Source organism: Mesoplodon densirostris (assembly GCF_025265405.1).
Source record: "Mesoplodon densirostris isolate mMesDen1 chromosome Y unlocalized genomic scaffold, mMesDen1 primary haplotype SUPER_Y_unloc_1, whole genome shotgun sequence".
In the NCBI taxonomy this organism is placed as follows: domain Eukaryota; kingdom Metazoa; phylum Chordata; class Mammalia; order Artiodactyla; family Ziphiidae; genus Mesoplodon; species Mesoplodon densirostris.
The window spans coordinates 111,685-135,021 of NW_026778236.1; the positions used below are offsets into that span (position 1 = coordinate 111,685).

At 35.7% G+C, this 23,337-nt stretch overlaps 1 protein-coding gene across 6 annotated transcripts in view; it reads left to right on the forward strand.

Annotated features, from left to right (window-relative positions):
- The window catches only part of LOC132482954 (probable ubiquitin carboxyl-terminal hydrolase FAF-X), a 138,583-nt gene that overhangs the window by 35,017 nt on the left and 80,229 nt on the right, over positions 1-23,337 (forward strand). For all 6 annotated transcript variants that reach the window (XM_060088228.1, XM_060088227.1, XM_060088229.1 and 3 more), the window contains exons 5-15: positions 2,167-2,279; positions 3,692-3,910; positions 5,226-5,341; positions 5,537-5,788; positions 5,864-6,002; positions 8,103-8,255; positions 9,825-9,929; positions 11,957-12,163; positions 14,522-14,658; positions 16,610-16,743; positions 22,314-22,401. In XM_060088228.1, the coding sequence (XP_059944211.1) occupies positions 2,167-2,279; positions 3,692-3,910; positions 5,226-5,341; positions 5,537-5,788; positions 5,864-6,002; positions 8,103-8,255; positions 9,825-9,929; positions 11,957-12,163; positions 14,522-14,658; positions 16,610-16,743; positions 22,314-22,401 (1,663 nt within the window). The remainder of the gene's footprint in view (positions 1-2,166; positions 2,280-3,691; positions 3,911-5,225; positions 5,342-5,536; positions 5,789-5,863; positions 6,003-8,102; positions 8,256-9,824; positions 9,930-11,956; positions 12,164-14,521; positions 14,659-16,609; positions 16,744-22,313; positions 22,402-23,337) is intronic.

A 23,337-nucleotide genomic window follows, 5' to 3' on the forward strand; every position in this document is an offset into this window, starting at 1 on the left:
GAAGTTGAAATGGACTATCCACAGATGTATTTACTGAGTGTAATGTCATTAGGCAAATTTTTAACATCTGTGATACCTTGGGAAATCTGTCTGACTCCATGGCAAGGGTAATAATTTTATTTAACTTATAGAGACCTAACATTTAAAGAATGTTTCATGATTTTTTTAAAAAAAATCTGGGCTTCCCTGGTGGCGCAGTGGTTGAGAGTCCGCCTGCCGATGCAGTGGACGCAGGTTCATGCCCTGGTCCAGGAAGATCCCACATGCCGCGGAGCGGCTGGGCCTGCGAGCCATGGCCGCTGAGCCTGCACATCCGGAGCCTGTGCTCCGCAACGGGAGAGGCCACAACAGTGAGAGGCCCGCGTACCGCCCCCCCGCCAAAAAAAATCTTACAGACATAATCTAGTGTCCTATGAAAATATCTTACCAGATAAAAAATGTTTCTCAACACTCAAAAAAATTTTATTGTGGTTAGTTTGGGTTGTATTTATTGAAGGGTTCATGTACTAGACACGTTTTAGGTCCTGACAATATATGATGAACAAAAACTGAAAATGCTACTTAGTTTAGTAACATTGCCATTCAGTGGCGGTATATCATTTTCAGGGGCTTTTCTCCACTTTTTTCTGGGGTCATGGTTACTGTATGAAGCAAAGTTTACATTTTTATGGAAGATTCTGGGTTTAGCTGACATACCAATAAGTATATAATTGAAAGCACAGTATACTTTATTGTACTAATTTAATGTTTCTGAGTTAACGACAAATTATGACAAATTGTCTTTTTGGATGAAGGCACATGAGTCTGTTCTATTAAATCACACAAAAGTCAAAAGAAAATGCTTAGATGCCAAGTGAGAACTAATTAGAAAGACAAGATTCATCTTTTAAATTTTTTTTCAAGTAAATTTATTTGTTTATTTATTTTTGGCTGCGTTGGGTCTTCGTTGCTGCACATGGGCCCTCTCTAGTTGTGGCGAGTGGGGGCTCCTTTTTTTGTGGTGCATGGGCTTCTCATTGTGACAGCTTCTCTTGTTGCGGAGCACAGGCTATAGGTGCATGAGCTTCAGTAGTTGTGGCACACGGGCTCAGTAGTGGTGGCTCGGGGCTCTAGAGCGTAGGCTCAGTAGTTACGGTGCACTGGCTTAGTTGCTCCGTGGCATGTGGGATCTTCCCGGACCAAGGCTCGAACCTGTGTCCCCTGCGTTGAGAGGTGGATTCTTAACCACTACGCCACCAGGGAAGTCCCTCATCTTTTAAATTTGATGATAAATAATTTACAGGCAAATGAAGTTTTTTTTTTTTTTTTTTTTTTTTTTTTTTTTTTTTGCGGTATGCGGGCCTCTCACTGTTGTGGCCTCCCCCGTCGCGGAGCACAGGCTCCGGACGCGCAGGCTCCGGACGCGCAGGCTCAGCGGCCATGGCTCACGGGCCCAGCCGCTCCGCGGCATATGGGATCCTCCCAGACCGGGGCACGAACCCGTATCCCCTGCATCGGCAGGCGGACTCTCAACCACTTGCGCCACCAGGGAGGCCCAAATGAAGTTTTTAAGTCACTATTTAAAAGTTTTGGGGGCTTCCCTGGTGGCGCAGTGGTTGAGAGTCCGCCTGCCGATGCAGGGGACACGGGTTCGTGCCCCGGTCTGGGAAGATTCCCACATGCTGCGGAGCGGCTGGGCCCATGAGCCGTGGCCGCTGAGCCTGCGTGTCTGGAGGCTGTGCTCCGCAACGGGAGAGGCCACAACAGTGAGAGGCCCGCGTACTGCAAAAAAAATAATAAATAAATAAAAAAAAATAAAAGTTTTGAACTGTTACTTTCAGTGAGTAAAAAGAAATGGTTTGTATTCCGTCTACCCAGTAATTGTCTTTGTTTTAAAGTCTAGTTTAAAAGTCTAATTTCAGAGCATTTTCATCGCATTCATTAATTTGATGTAGTTTTATACAACTCAGTGTTACTAGAGTTTATTGAGTACAGTATTTCATTTTTCTGAGTTAGATGTTTTCAGTGTAAATAAGTTACCATTTAACCTCTTTTGATAATGCCCTGTCTTGTTTCAAAAGCTACAGTACTATTTTTTAGTTGGAAACTATAATAGTTCAAAACTGATATAACTGGCCAGAGAACTTTTTACTTTGTGTCAGGTTTAATTTTTTCACCTTTTCTTAGGTCTCGATGTTAAAAGTGAAGCATGCCAACGTTTTTTCCGAGATGGGCTAACAATATCTTTCACTAAAATCCTTATGGATGAGGCAGTGAGTGGCTGGAAGTTTGAAATTCATGTGAGTCTTATAATTTAATTTGGAGACTCAGGTTTACATGGTGATCCCTGTGGTTTTGTCTCTGGAAAACATTACTGTGAATAATGTATCAGCTCTGCTAATGTATTTGATTCAGTTAAAGGTCTTTTAGAATGAGCTTGATATTTTGAGTTATGAAACCTTTGCTTCATCTCTCACCTGGAACCCCAGGTCCCTGTGACCTTATGTAAGATACCATATTTCATCAAATGTATTGGATTGGCCAAATAGTTTGTTCGGGTTTTTCTATAAGATGTGATGGAAAAACCCAAACAAACCTTTGGCAAATCCAATATGTTGTTGATTGGTAGAGTCCCCCTGATTTATATACCAGTAAGAAAGATAAATACCCCAAATGGGGAATATAATAGGAGACTCCCAATATAGCTGGCTACCAAAGGGTGAGTGCAATTTCATTGCAAATGTAGCTGTTAATTAAACTCATCATGTAGGAATGACACTCAAGATATCTTGCACAGTTTAACCTTGGCAGTGAGTAGAGAGAAAGAAAATCATCCCTGGGAATTTAAAAAACTAGTATGCCCACACGTTTGTGGTATGAATTCGAAATCAGTTTTAATAGCAAAAGTCAAACAGAATTTAAAGTAGTCTAAGTTTGGTTGTATCTTCAAGTGACTGCATCAGGAAACACAAGTACTCTAAGGTAACAGCTTCAGTCTAGGACAAAATTAATTCTAAGATACCCTCATATTCCAGAGATGTTGAAAGTGAGAAAGTATGCATTTTAATAGAAGCATTGAAGCACTATAATTATTCCAAACCTCTGGTCACTTATAAAATGGAATTACTCAAAAGTTATGAAGTAAACATATACTTTTTTTGTGCATTTCAACCTAGAAAGTATAACTTAGACATTTCCCACAAATATCTTATATATAAGGCATATTATATAAATCCTTACATTTTCTGATTTGATGTGAATTTTAACCTATAGAAATAGACATTTTGGGAAGGATCTGTGAGTTTTGAATTGAGGTTTAGATTACACATCTTTGGATCTTTGTTAATTTACATGACTTAAAATGTTTAAGTCATGGATTTTGGAATTACTGCCTCTAGAGTATAAACTCCAAAAAAAGAAAATGGTAAATTGCATGTTCCTGTGCACATAGAGCAGAAATAGACAACCTCTGGTGCCTACTTCATTTGTAACCCTTCTCAAATATCTTTTGAAATTGGGTGCAATACTATTACGAAGTGAGTAAGTATAAATTTATTTTACTGATATATCAGTTTGATCTCAGTATTTGTTAAATGATCATATGTATAGAAAAATGTTATGAGATTATTATTAACAAGATTTTAATGTTTCGTTGTTTGAAATTGCAATGTTTTCTCTTTCTGAATCACCTCCTCCACCCCAATATAAACAGAGGTGCATTATTAACAATACTCATCGCCTAGTGGAACTTTGTGTGGCCAAGTTGTCCCAAGACTGGTTTCCACTTCTAGAACTTCTCGCCATGGCCTTAAATCCTCATTGCAAATTCCATATCTACAACGGTACACGTCCATGTGAATCAGTTTCCACAAGTGCTCAGTTGCCTGAAGATGAGTTATTTGCTCGTTCCTCAGATCCTCGATCACCAAAAGTGTGTTGGTTTGTTATTTTCAAAATTAAATATTAAAATTATTTTGTTTTGTCATAAAACTGTAGAATCATTAACCTCCTTTTAACTTAATGATCAGCACATAACCTTGTTATATGCTTCTTCTTGGAGCCTTCACAGTTCTCTTATATTCCTCAGTCAGTAATTGCCCCAAAGTCTTGTGTATCTGTAGTTCTTTATGTGGTTTTCTTGAACTGTCCGTGCTCCTTTCTGTCGCTTTCCCTATCCTGAGTTCCAAGCTCCTTTTGTTTGTCTGATCTCCAAGGTAGGCAAAAGAAATAAATTTCACAGGCAGCCCCCAGTTGATTAATATTGCAAATTCAGTCCTCTCTGCTCTTTCCAGTTTATGTAAAAGGATTAAAGATTAGACCATTGCTTCCCTTAAACTGTGTTGCTTTGGGGAGGGAGTAGGCATTTGTCAATAAAAACACAATGAAATTGCCTAACTGTTGAATGTGACTTCTTCCTGATTGAGCGTTTGCTTGGTTGCTCTAAAATTTGGACTGACTTTAAGAGCGCCTGTAAAGTTATTTAACAAGAGCAATGCTTTCAGGCTTCCTATTCGGAAGTCTTCCTACTGTCACTCTCTATATTAACCCTTTAAAATAAAATGGGAGGAAAATGCTATAGTGCATTTATTCAGGAAAAAAACTTAATTTACAGGAGGCTTGTAATAGGTTACTATCAAAGCTAGAATTGAGATATACCAATGTAGTCTTCAGTTAGCATTTTACATGTGTTTTGAATACTTTTTTTCTGTTTGTAATTATTTTCTGTTTGTAGAAATTATATCTGCCTCAGATTGTTAGTAAAAAGGCCTCTGTTCCTAATTTTTATTGTTTCTGTTAATTTTTTCCCCTGTAAAATTTGGCTTTTTAAAAGATAAGATTTAAAGGTCTTTCTTGTGCACTTATGCTTACAATATGATTTTTATATTTACATAATGTTTAAACTCATTTACATTTCTCTGTAGCAGTGTTTTTAGCTACGAAACCTTAATTTCTGTTCACCAGACATATGGGATATGAACAAATACCAGCCATGCCACTAGGAACTACTTCGTAAATTAAACCTGTGCTGCCTCTGGCTCAAGCAATACAGAGAAGAGATTACAGGAGGAAAAGTTCTAAGTCTCCATAAATATTTCTGTGACCATTTTATACAAATATTTTGTATTCTTTTAAAACACAGCTTTACATAATTATTTTATTGAATTTCTTATTTCAAACAAAGGTATTTCAAATAGTAGCTTTTTCCATTCTTAAAGGAAAACATTAACTCATCAACTCTATTGCAGGGTTGGCTAGTGGATCTCATCAATAAATTTGGCACATTAAATGGGTTCCAGATTTTGCATGATCGTTTTACTAATGGATCAGCATTAAATGTTCAAATAATTGCAGCCCTTATTAAGTAAGTTAATTTTTAAAATGAATATTCATTGCACTATAGAGATTTATTTTATGGCCTTGAAAATAATTGAATTTCAGTTTTCTACTCTTCTCATTTTAAACTGTTAATTTTTTTTAACTGTTGAAATTAGTTTGGGAGTTAAGTCTTGGTAAAAATACTGGATATCGCAAAAGTATTGCTTTTTCCTTATTTCAGACCATTTGGACAATGCTATGAGTTTCTCAGTCAACATACAGTGAAAAAGTACTTTATTTCAATTATAGAAATAGTTCCACAATTTTTAGAAAACTTAACTGATGAAGAACTGAAAAAAGAAGCAAAGAATGAAACCAAAAATGATGCCCTTTCAATGATTATTAAATCTCTGAAGAATTTAGCTTCAAGGATTCCAGGACAAGAAGAAACTGTAAAAAGTTTAGAAATTTTTAGATTAAAAATGATACTCAGGTAAGAGATTTCCTTCTGGAAATAATTACTTGCTTGGTTTCTTATAGTGATACTCAATCCAAATTTTTCTTACAGATTATTGCAGATTTCTTCTTTTAATGGAAAGATGAATGCACTGAATGAAATTAACAAGGTGATATCTAGTGTATCATATTACACTCATCGACATGGTCATCCTGAGGAGGAAGAGTGGCTGACAGTTGAGCGAATGGCAGTAAGCCCCTTTGCTTCTTTTAGGAATAAGAATCTGCTTAATGAAAACTAGTACTGGTTAATGTTAGAACAAAATCTAACTCTGATATTAGGAAATTGACTTAATTGTGAGCTATTAAATACTAAAACTGTCTTTATAATAGTAATTACAAATGATTGGTTATTTGGAAGTGATAGGCTAACGTATTGTGTCTTTGGTAAATTTATCATTATTAAATGTGGGTAGGTGTTCATGATGCAGTTACAGTTTGGTGGTTTGGATGAAATGAAGTGGATAGAGGTGATCTTTAGAGGGGGTCCGTGATCTGGAATCTAGTGAATGAATTGGTGTGGTGATAAATTTGCGAATTCAGTTTAGAAGTTTTAAAATGGAGATTAGGGCTTCCCTGGTGGCGCAGTGGTTGAGAGTCCGCCTGCCGATGCAGGGGACGCGGGTTCGTGCCCCGATCCCGGAAGATCCCACATGCCGCGGAGCGGCTGGGCCCGCGAGCCGTGGCCGCGGAGCCTGTGTGTCCGGAGCCTGTGCTCCGCAACGGGAGAGGCCACAGCAGTGAGAGGCCCGCATACAGCAAAAAAAAAAAAATAAATAAAATGGAGATTATACTTAAAGGAATAAAATCTTGACAGGTAATGTCATGAGTTTAATAACTTCATTTTTAAAACACCTGTATCTATATCATTTTGACATTGATGTATGATAGATATTTTTATATATTTTAGTATTGGAATGAATAGCATACTGTAAGTTATAGTAATAAGTTAGTTATTCAGTAATATTTTTTGAATGTATATTCTGTGCCAGCACTGGGGTTTATCTGTGAAGAATAATCTCTACCTTAAAGGAGTCTTCAGTTTAGTAGTATAAATGATCAAACTGATAAAAGGTTCTTTGAGGACATTTGGGTGATACTGAGAAGCATTACATAACCTAGAGCCAGGTTCAGATTCAGTGTTGGAGGTCAGCTGTCCTGTCTCCCATTTGCCTGCTTTGTGGAATGTTGAGGAGTGACGGTGCAAAATATTGTCCACTAGTCTTAAATTGTTATCAGTCTTTTGACAGATGAAGAAAATGTAAATTTGTAAATTTAAATTTACATTGTAAATGTAGATTTACAATCTAAAGCTGATTGTAAATATAACATTGATTGCTCTCCACAGATAGTTTGAGAAGTGTTTTCTGTAGCATATTTAAGGGAACATTTCTGTATATGAAAAAGTAGATTCTGTGCATTTATTTATTGTACTGTATAATAATTTTGCATTAAAACAACAATAAGCACATTACATTAGTGGGTTCTAATTTGGAAATTTATCACATCTGTGGGAGCATTTGTGTTTAAAACTGGATCCTATGTAATTATTGTAATGTTATACATTAAAACAACATGTAAGCACATTATATTAGTATGTTATAATTTGTGGACATAAATGTGATTTGGGTTTTGTTTTTTTTTTTTTTTTCTTTTTGCGGTATGCGGGCCTCTCACTGTTGGGGCCTCTCCGGTTGCGGAGCACAGGCTCCGGATGCGCAGGCCCAGTGGCCATGGCTCACGGGCCCAGCCGCTCCGCGGCATATGGGATCCTCCCAGACCGGGGCACGAACCCGTATCCCCTGCATCGGCAGGCGGACTCTTAACCACTGCGCCACCAGGGAGGCCCTGATTTGGGTTTTTGAATTCCTATTAATGTTATTTAGAAGTCTGAATGATGTTTTTAATTCTGTGATTTTTGCAGCTTTGCTGAGATATATGCTGACACAATAGCACTGTATAAGTTTAATGTGTACAGCATAATGACTTGTCTTACATGTGTTGTCAAATGATTATCACAAGTTTAGTTGACATCCATTATCTAATAGATTTAAGAAAATATTTTTCCTTGTGATGAGACGGGAATCTAATGTCTTAGCTTTCAAATAAACTTTACAGTAGTGTTAACTCTAGTCATCATTGCTGTCCTTCCCATCCCTAGTAGTTACTTATCTAATGACTGGAAGTTTGTATATTTTGATCACTTTCATTCAATTCGCCCTCCCTGTTTTGCTTTTTAAAAAACTTTTCTAACTTTCTGCTTTGAAACAAAATTTTCGTATTATATTTAGGAATGGATACAGCAGAACAATATCTTATCCATAGTCTTGCAAGATAGTCTTCATCAACCTCAGTATGTAGAGAAGCTAGAGAAGATTCTTCGTTTTGTGATTAAAGAAAAAGCTCTTACATTACAAGATCTTGATAATATCTGGGCAGCACAGGTAAGGAATTTAAGATGCCATTTTATTTTTATAAGCAAGATACTGAAAATTAAGTATATTGTGGTAGTCACTATGTAACGGTATGTGAGTTTCTTGAGCTAAACAGAAATCCTGCCAAGAATATTTTTTAAATAAAACACAAGTTTCCCCCATCATGACACCCTCTGCTGAAGGGTGTAAATTATAAGTTTTATATATATATATATGTAAAATTATACATATTGTATATGGATTTATAACAATTATATCTTTTTTCTCTGAGATTTGTAACAATTATAAATTGCATTTCTTTTCTATGAAATACGTAAAGAAACACATGTTACAAAAGTGGTATTACTATATTACTCACAAAAACTTATGATTAGGGACTTCCCTGGTGGTTCAGTGGTAAAGAATCCCCTTACAATGCATGGGACGCAGGTAAGATTCCTGGTTAGGGAACAAAGATCCCACATGCTGTGGGGCAACTAAGCCTGCATGCTCAATTGCTGAGCTCCCACACCTCAACTTGAGAGCCTGCATGCTGCCAACTACACAGCCCACGCACTCGGGAACCCACACTCCACGACTACAGAGCCCACATGCCCTGGAGCCTGCATGCCACAACTAGACAAGATAAAACCCTCATGCCACAACTAGAGAGAAGGCCACACACTGCAACGAAAGATCCTGCATGTCTCAATGAAGATCCTGTGTGCCTCAACTAGACCCGACACAGCCAAAACTAAATAAATAATTTTTTTAAAAAAAACCTTATAATTATTACAATTATTATAATTATTATTATATATATATTATAATTATAATTATAATTATTACAGAACATTTAAACTTTTCATGAAGATAAGTAGCATTTTTGGTTTCAGAACTATTAATGTATAATTTAATTATCTTAAATCGCAGGTGTTCTTCATGGGTCAGTTGGGAAGTAACATAAGTTCTAAATTACAAAGTTTTTTTTTTTTTTTTTTTTGTGGTATGTGGGCCTCTCACTGTTGTGGCCTTTCCCGTTGTGGAGCACAGTCTCCGGGCGCGCAGGCTCAGCGGCCATGGCTCACGGGCCCAGCCACTCCGCGGCATGTGGGATCTTCCCAGACCGGGCCACGAACCTGTGTCCCCTGCATCGGCAGGCGGACTCCCAGCCACTGCGCCACCAGGGAAGCCCCAAAGTTTTTTTTTTTTTAAAGAGAAACCAACAAAATGCTCATTTTGCTGTCATTGAGCACTTAAGCTTTCAGTGTGGAAACAGTCCACCGTTTTGCCTTATTTTCTCTAAATTTTATTTTTAAAACGCTGTAATAAACTTTCTTATGAATTCCTGAAGTGCATTACCACTTATATCAAGATGAGTATATCAAATGAGTACAAATAGCAGCTCTAAAGCATTTAAAGTATTAGGAATTTTGTTTATAACCTCACACTAATCAGGTAGGAATATTGTACTAATTAATAGAGGTTGATACAGTACCGCTTATTTCCTGTTTTTATTCAAATTTAAGTATAATATGACTTTTTTTGTTTTTATTTTTGTCCTAAATAAATACTACTTATTTTGTTTTTTTCCAACAGGCAGGGAAACATGAAGCCATTGTGAAGAATGTACATGACCTTCTGGCAAAGTTGGCCTGGGATTTTTCTCCTGAACAACTTGATCATCTTTTCGATTGCTTTAAGGTAGTAGTTCAAATAGTAAAGCAATACCATTTCACTTTCAGTAGATTCAGTTAATTAGATACCTTTTGTGTTGGCCAAAATACTTACTAACACATTTCATTAAAGAATCTCTTAGAATTAAGAATTGGTTGTTATATATTCCAGTCAGAATGTAACAGTTTTTATTATATTAATAATTTTCTTCACAAATACAGAACCAACTATTTTTCTTTCAGGTTAGTTTCCTCTGTCAATTTTTGATTTTGCTGTAGGTTAAGATAAATCATAGAAATGCGGGGAAATGTTATTTGTTATAGTGGAAAGTGAGACATGATAACAAATGTGGAGACAAATCAGTGGTTCCTTGGGCTAATGCACACAGGCAAATAGAAACGAGATTTAGCCGGAAGTTCAAGAGTCTCTAATGTCATATCTGCATTGGTATATTTGGGCACTTGAAAAGTTTCTCTGTAGTTGTTAAGATTGATTGGAGAACTTGTGGATCAAGAGCTTAAAATCATATATCATTGTTCATGAATGAATATTCCAGTAACCACAGGGCTTAGAATCAGAAGATTTCTTATTTATAATAACTATTGAATTGCTGATAGCAAGTTAAGTTGGTGCAGCCACTTGAGAAAACAGTTTGGCATTATCTCTTAAAATGAAGGTTTTTCATAAACAAGACCAAAAGGCAACCCTCAGAATGGGAGAAAATATTTGCAAGTGAAGCAGCTGACAAAGGATTAATCTCCAAACTTTACAAGCAGCTCATGCAGCTCAATAACAAAAAACAAACAACCCAATCCAAAAATGGGCAGAAGACCTAAATAGACATTTCTCCACAGAAGATATACAGATTGCCAACAAACACGTGAAAGAATGTTCAACATCATTAATCATTAGAGAAAAGCAAATCAAAACTACAATGAGATATCATCTCACATCGGTCAGAATGACCATCATCATAAAATCTAGAAACAATAAATGCTGGAGAGGGTGTGGAGAAAAGGGAACACTCTTGCACAGCTGGTGGGAATGTGAATTGGTTCGGCCACTATGGAGAACAGTATGGAGGTTCCTTATAAAAGTACACATAGAACTACCATATGACCTAGGAATCCCACTACTGATCATATACCCTGAGAAAACCATAATTCAAAACGAGTCATGTACCACAATGTTCATTGCAGCTCTATTTACAATAGCCAGGACATGGAAGCAACCTAAGTGTCCATCGGCAGATGAATGGATAAAGAAGATGTGGCACATATATACAATGGAATATTACTCAGCCATAAAAAGGAACAAAACTGAGTTATTTGTAGTGAGGTGGATGGACCTAGAGTCTGTCATGCAGAGTGAAAGAGAAAAACAAATACCATATGCTAACACATCTATATGGAATCTAAAAAAATAAAAGGTCATGAAGAACCTAGGGGTGAGACGGGAATAAAGACAGACCTACTAGAGAATGGACTTGAGGATATGGGGAGGGGGAAGGGTAAGTTGGGGCAAGGTAAGAGAGTGGCATGGACATATATACACTACCAAACATAAAATAGATAGCTAGTGGGAAGCAGCTGCATAGCTCAGGGAGATCAACTTGGTGCTTTGTGACCACCTAATCAGTGATGTTGAGCGTCTTTTCATATGCTTATGGGCCATTTGAGTCTTTGGAGAAATATTTGTTCAAGTCCTTTGCCCATTTTTGAATCAGGGTGTTTTTTTTGTTGTTGAGTTTTAGAACTTCTTAACATATTTTGTATTGGGTATTTTCTTCATCTTTTTATTATGTAATTTTAAAGTCAGCAGTGATGGAGTTAAAGTTGTAAATAGAGGTTATTTTCTCCTGATATTTAGATTAATCTTCCTTTTGAATACTATTAGTTTCCTCAAATGAGAAATGAATTATGCTGTTGGTATGCATGTGTGGGTGTGATGAATAGAGAGTTGGTTTATCCAAAGCCCTGTAATTAAAGTTGTGATGACCTAATATAATACATGTATAACTTGTGATATTTACGTAATTTAAAATTTTTTCCTAGGCAAACTGGACGCATGCAAGTAAAAAGCAACGTGAAAAGCTACTTGAGCTGATACGACGTCTTGCAGAAGATGATAAAGACGGTGTAATGGCACACAAAGTATTGAACCTTCTTTGGAATCTGGCTCATAGTGATGATGTGCCTGTAGACATCATGGACCTAGCTCTCAGTGCCCACATAAAAATACTAGATTATAGTTGTTCCCAGGTATGGGAGTGCTTCTTTGCTCATTTTCTCTTTTTTCCCCACTATTAGGATGACTTTGTTAGAGGATAATCCCATTATTTAATCATTCCAGGTAATTTTTGATTGTCTTACTTTTGTCATATAAGCCTGGCTTCCTCCTCTTACATGTTTTTCAACTAGTTTTTGTGTCATACACTAAGCATCTTTACCACCCTGTGAGAGAGTTTGTACAGATAAAACAACTCATAATAATAATACTGTAGTTAAATATATGATGGTAAAATGGAATTGTCATTCACTGAGACCAATTATTACTTTGGAGGTAAGGGTAATTAAGTATTTTTGCTCAAAACATAATTAACAGAATTTTCTAAATAGAGGTTTAGCAATTCACAACATCTTCTCTGTGTTTAACTTGTGCCATTTATGTTTACTGATTTTAAGTATGCATTTTTATACTAATTTTACTTAGATTTTTGGACCTGTTTCTGGATTTTTATCAGCAGTGATTTGCTGTCCTTTTGATAGGTTGGCTATATAAAGGTGTTATATTCCCTTAAAAAAAAAAAAACTGGGCAGGGTATTTTTAGCTACCTCAGGGCAGGTGTTCTGCTTTCAGCTGGATTTGAATTTAATCAGGTTGAGCAAAGGTGATGCTGCCAGGTTTTGAAAATCATATAATTGTGAAAGGTTAGAAGTGTTTGCTGACCTGATAGACTTTTAAAAGGGTTGTCTTTTTTTTTTTTTTTTTTTTAAGTACTGTCTTTTATATAGCTAAGTGAATAGATTGAGAGAACATTCTTTACCTGGGTTTCTTTCTTTTTTTTTTTGGCTGCATTGGGTCTTCATTGCTATGCAGAGGCTTTCTCTAGTTGGGGTGAGCAAGAACTACTCATTGTTGCAGTGGCTTCTCGTTGCTGACCACGGGCTCTAGGCATGCAGGCTTCAGTAGTTGCAGCCCCCAGGCTCTAGGGTACGAGGGCTTCAGTATTTGTGGCACGCAAGCTCAGTAGTGGTGGCTTAGAGGCTATAGAGTGCAGGCTCGGTAGTTGTGGCACACAGGCTTAGTTGCTCCATGGCATGTGGGATCTTCCCGGACCAGGGGTCGAACCCTTGTCACCCATGAAAACTGTGTGATATTTAGAGTTAAGACATGGTTTATTTATTTATTTATTTTTGGCTAGGTTGGGTCTTCGTTTCTACACGTGGGCTTTCTCTAGTTGCGGTGAGCAGGTGCCACTCTTCATCGCAGTGCGCGGGCCTCTTCACTGTCGTGGCCTTTCTTATGTGGAGCACAAGCTCCAGACGCACAGGCTCAGTAGTTGTGGCTCACGGGCTTAGCTGCTCTGCAGCACGTGGGATCCTCCCAGACCAGGGCTCGAACCCGTGTCCCCTGCATTGGCAGGCAGATTCTCAACCACTGCGCCACCAGGGAAGCCCAAGACATTATTTATACAGTGAACAGTAGAAACCATTTAAATTGAGAATACAATCCATAGCATATTGTACAACCATTAAAATGGCTATTGGTGTATGTAGTTCATAGTATTCAATAAAAACACTTGAAGTATAGAGCCTCTTTCATTTCAAAAAGAGATATGCATGTGCTTGCAAAAAGTATCTCTCCATGTGAGCTGTTAACAACATTCCTTTTCTTCCCTAACTATGCTTATAGATAGAATCATTTAGGTATTCAAACCCAAACTTATGATTATTAGTGATCATAGATAAAAAAGACTAAATCAAGTAAATTATGGCAGATTTTTAGAAATAAACTTACTCTTACCATATCTTTAAACATTTAAAATTTTCCGTTAGGTGAAAATGTGTGCCTGTTTTCTCTAACATTCTGTTTGTGTGTCGATTTGTTTTTATTCTTATTTTAATATTTTAAAATTAAAAATAATTATACTGTTATTTTCTTGATGAAGTGATGTTCCTTGATCTTTTTAGAAAAATATGCTAATATCGCACCCACATATAGTAATACTTGGTGTTGTACGTTTTTCCTAACTTTTATAATATCAAGAACGTTATAAAACAGTGAAAAGCAATACCCACATTTAAGTGTGTTTTTTAAAAGTCAAATTTCCTGTGAATGTTTCTGAACTTGGAATTTATACCATGTTGCAGATATATCTGAATCCATGGAACAATGACTTCATAGTAGTACTTTACATTTTGGAATTTAGGTGATAACATCAAGTGAAGAACATACTTAAAGCATTTTATTTCATTAAACTATTATAACTACATTGTAATTTTTATGAGACTTAGCTTAAAAGCTTTTCTACTTTGTATTCTCAAAGTAATTTGAAGGTAGAATGATACCGAACACCTGTCCTTATAACCATAATTTTGTGTGTGTGTATGTGTAAGGATCGAGACACACAAAAGATCCAGTGGATAGATCGCTTTATTGAAGAACTTCGCACAAATGACAAGTGGGTAATTCCTGCACTGAAACAAATAAGAGAAATTTGTAGTTTGTTTGGTGAAGCACCTCAAAATTTGAGGTAAGGTTCTTAATTCAGAAAATTTTCTGATTTTTATTTATATTATGTTGAAAACAGAATATCAGTAACAACAAATTTTAAAGAGAGAAAGTAGAGGGGGAAAACAGGAAGCTTAATAAGAATTCTTTATTCTTCTTTATATTTAATGACACAGTTTAACTTACCCAGTTTTATATAGCAGATAAGTATGAGTCAAGTTACTGCCTTCCACACTTAGTTCAGAATTTTCTCAATTCCAGCAGATATGCCAGACAGTATCATGGTGTGGGTTGTGTTTATTTCACTCCTTATTTCATCTTACCTTTTCCACCAGTTCCCTCTTTGTTGGCTTGATATTCATTCTAAGTTCCACATGATTGTATTTCTTACAGTCCTTAAATATATATATATATATATATATATATATATATATATATATTTTTTTTTTTTTTTTTTGCGGTACATGGGCCTCTCACTGTTGTGGCCTCTCCCGTTGGGGGGCACAGGCTCCAGACGCGCAGGCTCAGTGGCCATGGCTCACGGGCCCAGCCGCTGTGCGGCATGTGGGATCTTCGCAGACCGGGGCACGAACCTGCATCCCCTGCATCGGCAGGCAGACTCTCAACCACTGCACCACCAGGGAAGCCCCTTAAATATTCTTAACTGGTCTACTCTGACACATTTCTCAACAATTTTTTTTTAAATTTTAAACTTCATACTAGGGAATAGTAGTTTTCAAGGGGGGTTTGCGGGGTTTTTTACCTTTTCTTGAATTTAAAAGTTAATTTTCAAAGGTAAGAGTAAATGTGATTTAAATTATGGAAGATGACAAGTCTTTGACAAGTCTTTGTTTAAAGATACTTTTTTACTCTTTATTTTAGCTAGATTTTTCATAAATAGTTAATTTCATGTTTGTACTTGATGCTAAACTATTAGTGGTTATTAGAATAATTTATCCTTTTATATTCTTGCAGTATATTTTGAATTAATGACAAATGAGAAGTAATAACATGTAGGAAGCTAAATGTAGTGGCAAGAATATTCACAATGCAATTAGGATTCCTGGTAGTGAACCCCAGTTTTGTCTGACTAGCTGTGATCTTAAAATGCTTCTTTAACCTTTAAGAAATATTTTTCTTGTATGTAAGACAATTATGATTGCCAAAATCCTTTATAGCTCTAAGCTGATAAGATTATGCATGTAAATAGAATTACTGTTTTAAAAGAATTATATAATGCTACTTTTAATGTTTTTATTTCTCAAGTTGAACTTTTATTCTTTTTTCCCCCCAGTGCTAGAAAAATTATATGAAATTAGGAAATCTATGGAGATAAATACTGCAGGAAATGTTGAAATAGTCTAATAATAATATTTATTTGTGAAGGACATATTTTTATTGTTTGATCTACGGTACATGCCTTTTGTCTTTTATCAAAAATACCCTTTTTCTGGTTGCTTATACATGAAATACTGTATATACTCTGTTGGCTGGTGATTTGATCACCAGTAGATTAATAATGATGTGACATGATTGATTTCACTGAAAATGACAAAACAGTATGGGAACTAGGTGTCTTTCTGGTGGTATCCATGGGCAAAATTGGCTACAGACTCAGTGTTCTAGAATGAACCTTTAATGGCTAATATCCTTGATAATGTAGATTTGCACATAACTGCACAACAGCTGTGCTTTGATATTAGTATCATGTAAGATTAGTATCATGGGTGAAATTGTAGAATACTGATAAGACAGTTTTCAAGTAAAATATGAGTACTGGAATAAATATGTTCTGAGACATCAGTTAATCTCAGATTTCTTGATATTTTGTTACTAAAAAGGAGAGTATTGACCAATTTTATTACAAATGTCAAGTATTTTAACCTTTTAAAAGTAGTAGCTAGAATTTAGTCTCTGTAAACTTAGTTACAACAGTGTTCATTTGCCTTATTATACTGTTCTTCTCGTTTTAGTCAAACTCAGCGAAGTCCCCATGTATTTTATCGTCATGATTTAATCAATCAACTTCAGCACAGTCATGCCTTAGTTACTTTGGTAGCAGAAAACCTTGCAACTTATATGAATAGCATGCGACTTTATACTAGAGGTATGTATTAAAAGCTAAAATTAACTACTGGGAATCAACCTGGCCTTGTCTTCCCCGTATTTTGTTTTGTCCTCATGTTAATTACTGTAGAAATGAAAATATATTTATTTTTTAAAGGACCAAAAAATGGAAGTGAATTGGTTTTTATAAGGTGTATTCAGTTATGGGTCCACTTGACCTCTCAAATCTTAAATGACCCAAACTCTAGGCCAACTTTTCAAGACCGTTTACTAAGTGCTTGTTTCTTTCCCTGCTCATCTTTGTTAAACTGATTTCTTTCCTTCTGTATTTGGGAACTTTATCTTGTACCTACAGTTGGTTGTTACCCTCTTGGGTATGTGCTCCTTTTAAACCTTTCTTTTCTTACTGACAGCACTTTTAACTGCTTTTCAAGAAAACTTAATTAATAATTCTCTTGTCAGTTTTCTCCATGTCTATTGTTTGTATATATTACAGTTGTTTTTAATAACCTTACATTGATGTTTTCAGTTCTTCAGAGAACTTGGTTAAAATGTTACTAGATCACCATATGTACCATTGGTTCTCAGTATATGAAACTGTTTAAACATATTGGGATGCAGTTTCCTGTGGTTCAACAGAAACCTTTTTTTAGTAATTGCTATATGTGAGCCTGCCTTCTTGGTGCTTTAAAGATCAATTCCAGTGTTATTTTGTTCTTTAACAGTTTAATCTGAATGTCTTATGCTGGAGCACAAAATATTGTTTGTACATCTGTACCTCTATATTATACCAAATTCATAGGACAGACAAAACACCAGCTACCTTGTAGGCCCAATTTTTTATATTTGAGTATGAAAAAGAAAAGTTTCTGTTGTCCATTATTGAAGATAGGATTAAGCTTAGTGTTGAACTGAAAGTATTGCTTAGTTGATGTGATATATGAGGATGTGTAGAATTCAGTCATATACATATGTTTATAATGTGGGTGTTTGTAATAACTCATTATTTGACCAGAACAGTAGACCCTGTTCATGTCATTTTACCTTTAATGGCTATGTTGTAGTTTGGTTGAACAATAAGGTGTTTGTAGAGGTAGCTAAGTTTTTGCTGATACATACCCATATAAGTTACATAAATCTGATGCAAGAATTAATCAACTCTTCAGATAACCCGAATGATTGTACTGACCTCCTGTTCATCTCATATTTTACCCATTCTGTCCATTCTAGTCATAGCACTAGAAAAGCAGTCAAAGATCCAGGTGCTTAAATTGGTCCCACTCAGTCCTGCTTACTAGGTATACCAAGGTTTATTCTTAGCAGAATGGTAAGACAGGGAAGTCACTATAGGCATGAAACTGTAGTTTATTTTCTCTTGCAAGAGCAGCCCAAATCAGCAACATAAGTGAGAGATTTGTGTATAGTTCTTTTGAGGTTTTATGACCTCAGGCTTTCTTGGAGGTAGAGTCCTCCTATATGCCAATTAAGACCTTTTCCAAAAGTACAGTCAGCTACATATTTAATTTCAATAATTTTTATTCACTTTTGTGTGAATTCCTCTGTTAATTTAATGTCCTTGCCATAAATTGAGTCTGAATTGCCAGTGCAGTCAGGTGGAGCACGTGTGCACTTCAACATCACTAGGATCCTCTATTTCATTTAGTCAGGTTATACTTGTGCTCTTGGCTTATGTCACTTTCATGATCTCAAGAACGGCAGCATTCTTCCGTATCATATTTATAATGCTTCTTGGCACAGTTAGAGATAACAAATGCAAGCGCTATCAACTGCCTAGATTTAAAACCTGGCCTCATTCATAGCTATATAACTTGCAAGTTACTTAAGCCTTCAGTGGTGAAGAGTTACCAAATCTGTAAAATGAGGATAATAATAGTTATAACTTCATGAGTTAATACTTGCTAGAATGGAATTAATGCTTGTTAGATTGTTGCCTGGCACATAGCAAGCACTTGAAATTTTGTTGTATTAATGAGTTCCTCTGAATTAATTGATTTCATATCATCTGCTTCTAACCTTTTCCTCCTTAATATATTATTTTATGTTTCTGACCAGTGCTTTTTAGCAGTTGACCTTTAAATATAGGGACAAAGTTAATTTTTCTAGTAAAACTTACTTTGAATTCTATGATGTAGAACTAATAACACAAACTATGGTGATTGCTTCTATCTAAGAAGCATATTGCATGGCTCTGTTCAAGCATATGACAAGATATATATTGTGACGTTCTTGGAGTTCACCGATATTTCCTTAGTTTCATTTCTTCAGTGTTATGCATTTGCCATAACTATGTTGCATTTCTACTAGGCATCTTTGGTTTTGGAAAAATTATTTCCGTAGTGTCATGATCAGCTGATATCACCTCTGCTTTCATGTTATCTTAGACAAGAGGTAACATTAAAATTCTTTATAACTTTTACAGTGAAAGGTAAAAATGAGCTACTTTTTATTGAAGTTACGCACCAGTACTTCCTGAATCACAGTTAAAGATTTTTTTTAATGTTCCTCAACAAAATATAATACACTTCAGCTTAGTTCATTAGAGGATACCCTTTGTGTTGATTTGAAATTAATGAGAGTTTTATGTATCATTTTCTTCCATTTCTGAGCACAGTTTATAGGACTTACACAGTGCAATTTATTTAAATATGTTTTTTTTTAGGCACTGTCAGTTTGCATTACCTCTTCCCATTCTCTTTGCTTTCATTATGATGATTGGTTATTTTCAGGACCACTTGGCAACAAAAAAAGATGTATTTACAAGAATCATTTAACAACCGGGCTGTGTTAAAATGCACATCCTATATTTTGTTCACTTAGTAATTCTTACTCATTTCCACCTGTTAGCCCTGAAGTACTGTTAAATATATTTGTGGATTCTTGCAATTTAAAGAATATCTTTAACTAACATTACTCATTTTACTAAGCTTATAGTTCTTTGGAGAAATGACTTTTTAGGGCCACCACAGGAACGTACAGGATAAGACTTAAACTTCATTATGCTAGAAAGTGTTTTTAGAGAATCATGTCACAATGTCAAAAAGAAGTAAGCTCTGACTTGCCATTAAAATAATGATACCATGGATGATAACCTTTTCAGTGTATGAGTCCTTGAGTTCACAGTGTTAAAAATACATAAATGGAGGCAGATGTCAACTATAGATGTAGGAAAAAATAATGGATGATAAAACTAGTAAGTGAAAGTTTGATGAGGACCAGAATAGTGACATAGTATCAAAGTATTCTCCCACAAATATTTAATTACAAAGAGAAAAGTAGTAACTGTTGGAGAAACTTGGTAGATACACCTTAACTAAGCTATTTAAGTTAAATTAACATTATTAATATTGGGATAAACTGACATCTTTGCTTCTGATAACAATATATGGGAAAAGATATAGCGTTGCTTTTGTGGTATTTCTTGACAAATATGCATAACCTGAATCTAACTAGAGGAAACATGAAGCAAATGCAAATTGAATGGCATTACACAAAATAGCTTTAAAATAGTCAAGGTAAAAATACACAAAGAAGAACTAAGGAGACTCTAAGAAAACAACTGCATGCAATATGTGAGGCTAGAGTTGATTCCGGATTGGGAAAAAGGGAAGCAATAAAGGATGTTACTGAGACAATTAATGAAATTTGAGTATATGCTATCAGTCAGATAACAGTCTTGGATTAATCTTAAAATCATATAAGTACTGTGGCTGTTTCCTTGTCATTAGGGCTAGTTTTAGGGAGCAAAAATGACCAGCTTTACCTTCAGATGGTTCACAAAATGATACAAATGTGTATAAATAGAGATACTGATAAAACAAATGGGCAGATTATAAACAATTGGTACATGTGGGTAAAGACTAGTCTTGTATCATTTTTGCACTTGAAATTGTATGAAAAAATAAAGTACCACTTTTACCCGTGTGTGTGCATATGTGTGTGTCTCCACCCCCAAATCCTGCCAAGTAAGCACACACACACACGTTTTCAGACAGAGGTCTTTAAGGGATAAAAGGCAGCCAAAGTGGTGGCATAAAGTTTAGTCAGGTACTTCAAGATCAGCATTCTTGAAATACCAGAAAATGTGTATGTAGTAGAAAATAAATTTCCACACTTTTGGAGGCCTGAGGCTTGGGCAATTGATGACTTACAAGGAGCTAATAAGATTATAGAACTGGTAGTAGATGCTCATGTGTCTGGAAATGTAAAGCAGTGATAATATGTGGCTTTCTTTCCCAAATCCAATCCCAGATACATCTCTAACATCCATTATGTTCCAGCTTTTATAGCAAGTCAACATTTTACTTCTAATTCAGGTTTTTCTGAAATGTAAAATCTTGCCATTTTGATGACTTGGGTTGCCTTTACCAATTCCGAAAGGAGATCATACAGTTAGAATTATTTGGCATCAGTACTGACAATAATACAAGTTCCAAAAGATGCATAATTGAGAAATACCAGTACTTCAGATTTTTGAAATAAATATCTTTGATTCCTGAGTGGTTGGCAACTGTCTGAAGCATTTATTTCCACTGTCTTCTGTTGCACCCAAACAGATTTGGTTATTTTCAGGCAGAGGTCTTTATCCCGTCCTTCTGCTTCTTTGGTGATTTTTATTTTGCTTGATACTGAGATAAACAACCTTATGAGAATTTTTTAAGACAGCCTTTTTTTTTTTTCAGATTTTTGATGTGGACCATGTAAAAGGTCTTTATTGAATTTGTTACAATATTGCTTCTGTTTTATGTTTTGTTTTTTTTTGGCTGTGGGCTATGTGGGATCTTACCTCCCCTACCAGGGATCAAACCTGCATTCCCTGCATTGGAAGATGAAGTCTTACACTTGACCACTGGGGAAGTCCCCTAAGACAGACTTCTAAAACTCATGTGTTAGTTGAGTTATACCTTTTTCAAGGAAGCATCTCAAACACACACAAAAAATATTAATGGTATTTTCAGGAAAATACATGTTTTCAGTTTTTTCCTTCACTTTCTCATTGACAAACCCAGAGAATTTTTCACCCAGTATATGATGTTGATAACAGAAGTCCAGAGTACTTACTAGTTTTATATTTAAAAAAGAATTTTCAACCTCAGTATAGGCCAACTTACCAACATATGTATTCATGGTCATAATGGGAGGCTAGATTTGTTTTGTATTTTTTTTTAATATCCCAGAGATTCATAGTCTGATGATTAAGGAAATTGTATGATAACTTTATCAAATGCAATAACATATGTAACTTTGTCTTAATGATGTTGTGTATGCTGAAATACTACAGTAACTGTTGTTAGTATAACAGAAGGAAAAGTCAAGGGGATAAAGTCATTTTTTTACTCACAAAATTGCTTCATTATATATGAAAAGTGGAAGGGGGCTATGCTGAAAAATTATTTTTTATAGCACATATCACAGTTTCCTTTTGACTATGTAAAAAGCAAGTGTTCATTTTTGTGGGGAAAATTAGATTATTTAAACATATCTGTTGCCTATTAATGATAAATGATTACTGGATTCTTAACTTCTTTTGGTTAAAGTCAACAGTGATGGGGATATACATGTGTATAATGCAGTATTTTTGTTAATTTGCAGACCATGAAGACTATGACCCACAAACTGTGAGGCATGGGAGTAGATATAGTCATGTTCAAGAAGTTCAAGAACGGCTTAATTTCCTTAGGTTAGTTTTAAACAATTGATGCTGTTCGCTTTAAGGCACACATAAGGAATGCAATGTTAATATTCTTCATAGCTGAGTCTTTTTTAGGTAGCCATTTCACCTGTAACTGAGTATTTTCCTACATAAGAACCATTGCCAAAAGTTAATGTAACATTTCCTATGTGTTCATTATTAAATGCCTTTTAATTATTGACTAAGCTTTAACTATTCTTTTATTGCATTTTGAAGAAAATACATTTTAAATTGCAGAGTGGAGTGTATGTTTATTTCTGTTAGAAATTAAAGTTTATTCTTCATACATTTTCATACTTTCATACTTTGAGAGAAAAACCATCAGCCAGGGAACATTTTCATTAATGCTATCATAGCAGTAAGGGTGGTTGGTATGCTTATTAGGTGCTTTGTTTATTCTAACAATGGCTGATAAAGGCAAACTAAACCTATATATAATAACATTACTTAAGATGGAGATAAGGAAAAATAGCCTATCTTTTAAGCCAAAACTAAATAATACTGAATTTGCTCAGTAATGTTTAACTTTTTTTAATATAAATTTATTTATTTTTGGTTGAGTTGGGTCTTTGTTGCTGTGCGCGGGCTTCTCATTGTGGTGGCTTCTCTTGTTGCGGAGCATGGGCTCTAGGCATGCAGGCTTCAGTAGTTGTGGCATGCAGGCTCAGTAGTTGTTGCTCATGGACTCTAGAGTTCAGGATCAGTAGTTGTGGTGCACGTGCTTAGTTGCTCTGCGGTACGTGGGCTCTTCCCGGACCAGGGCTCGAGCCCGTGTCCCCTTCATTGGCAGGTGGATTTTTAACCACTGCGCCACCAGGGAAGCCCTGTAATGTTTAGCTTTTAATGATGTGTCTGTTTATGTGTATGGATATGGCTATGTAGCTTAAATAATGAGGTTGCTTAGAATTTCAGTTAGCATATCAT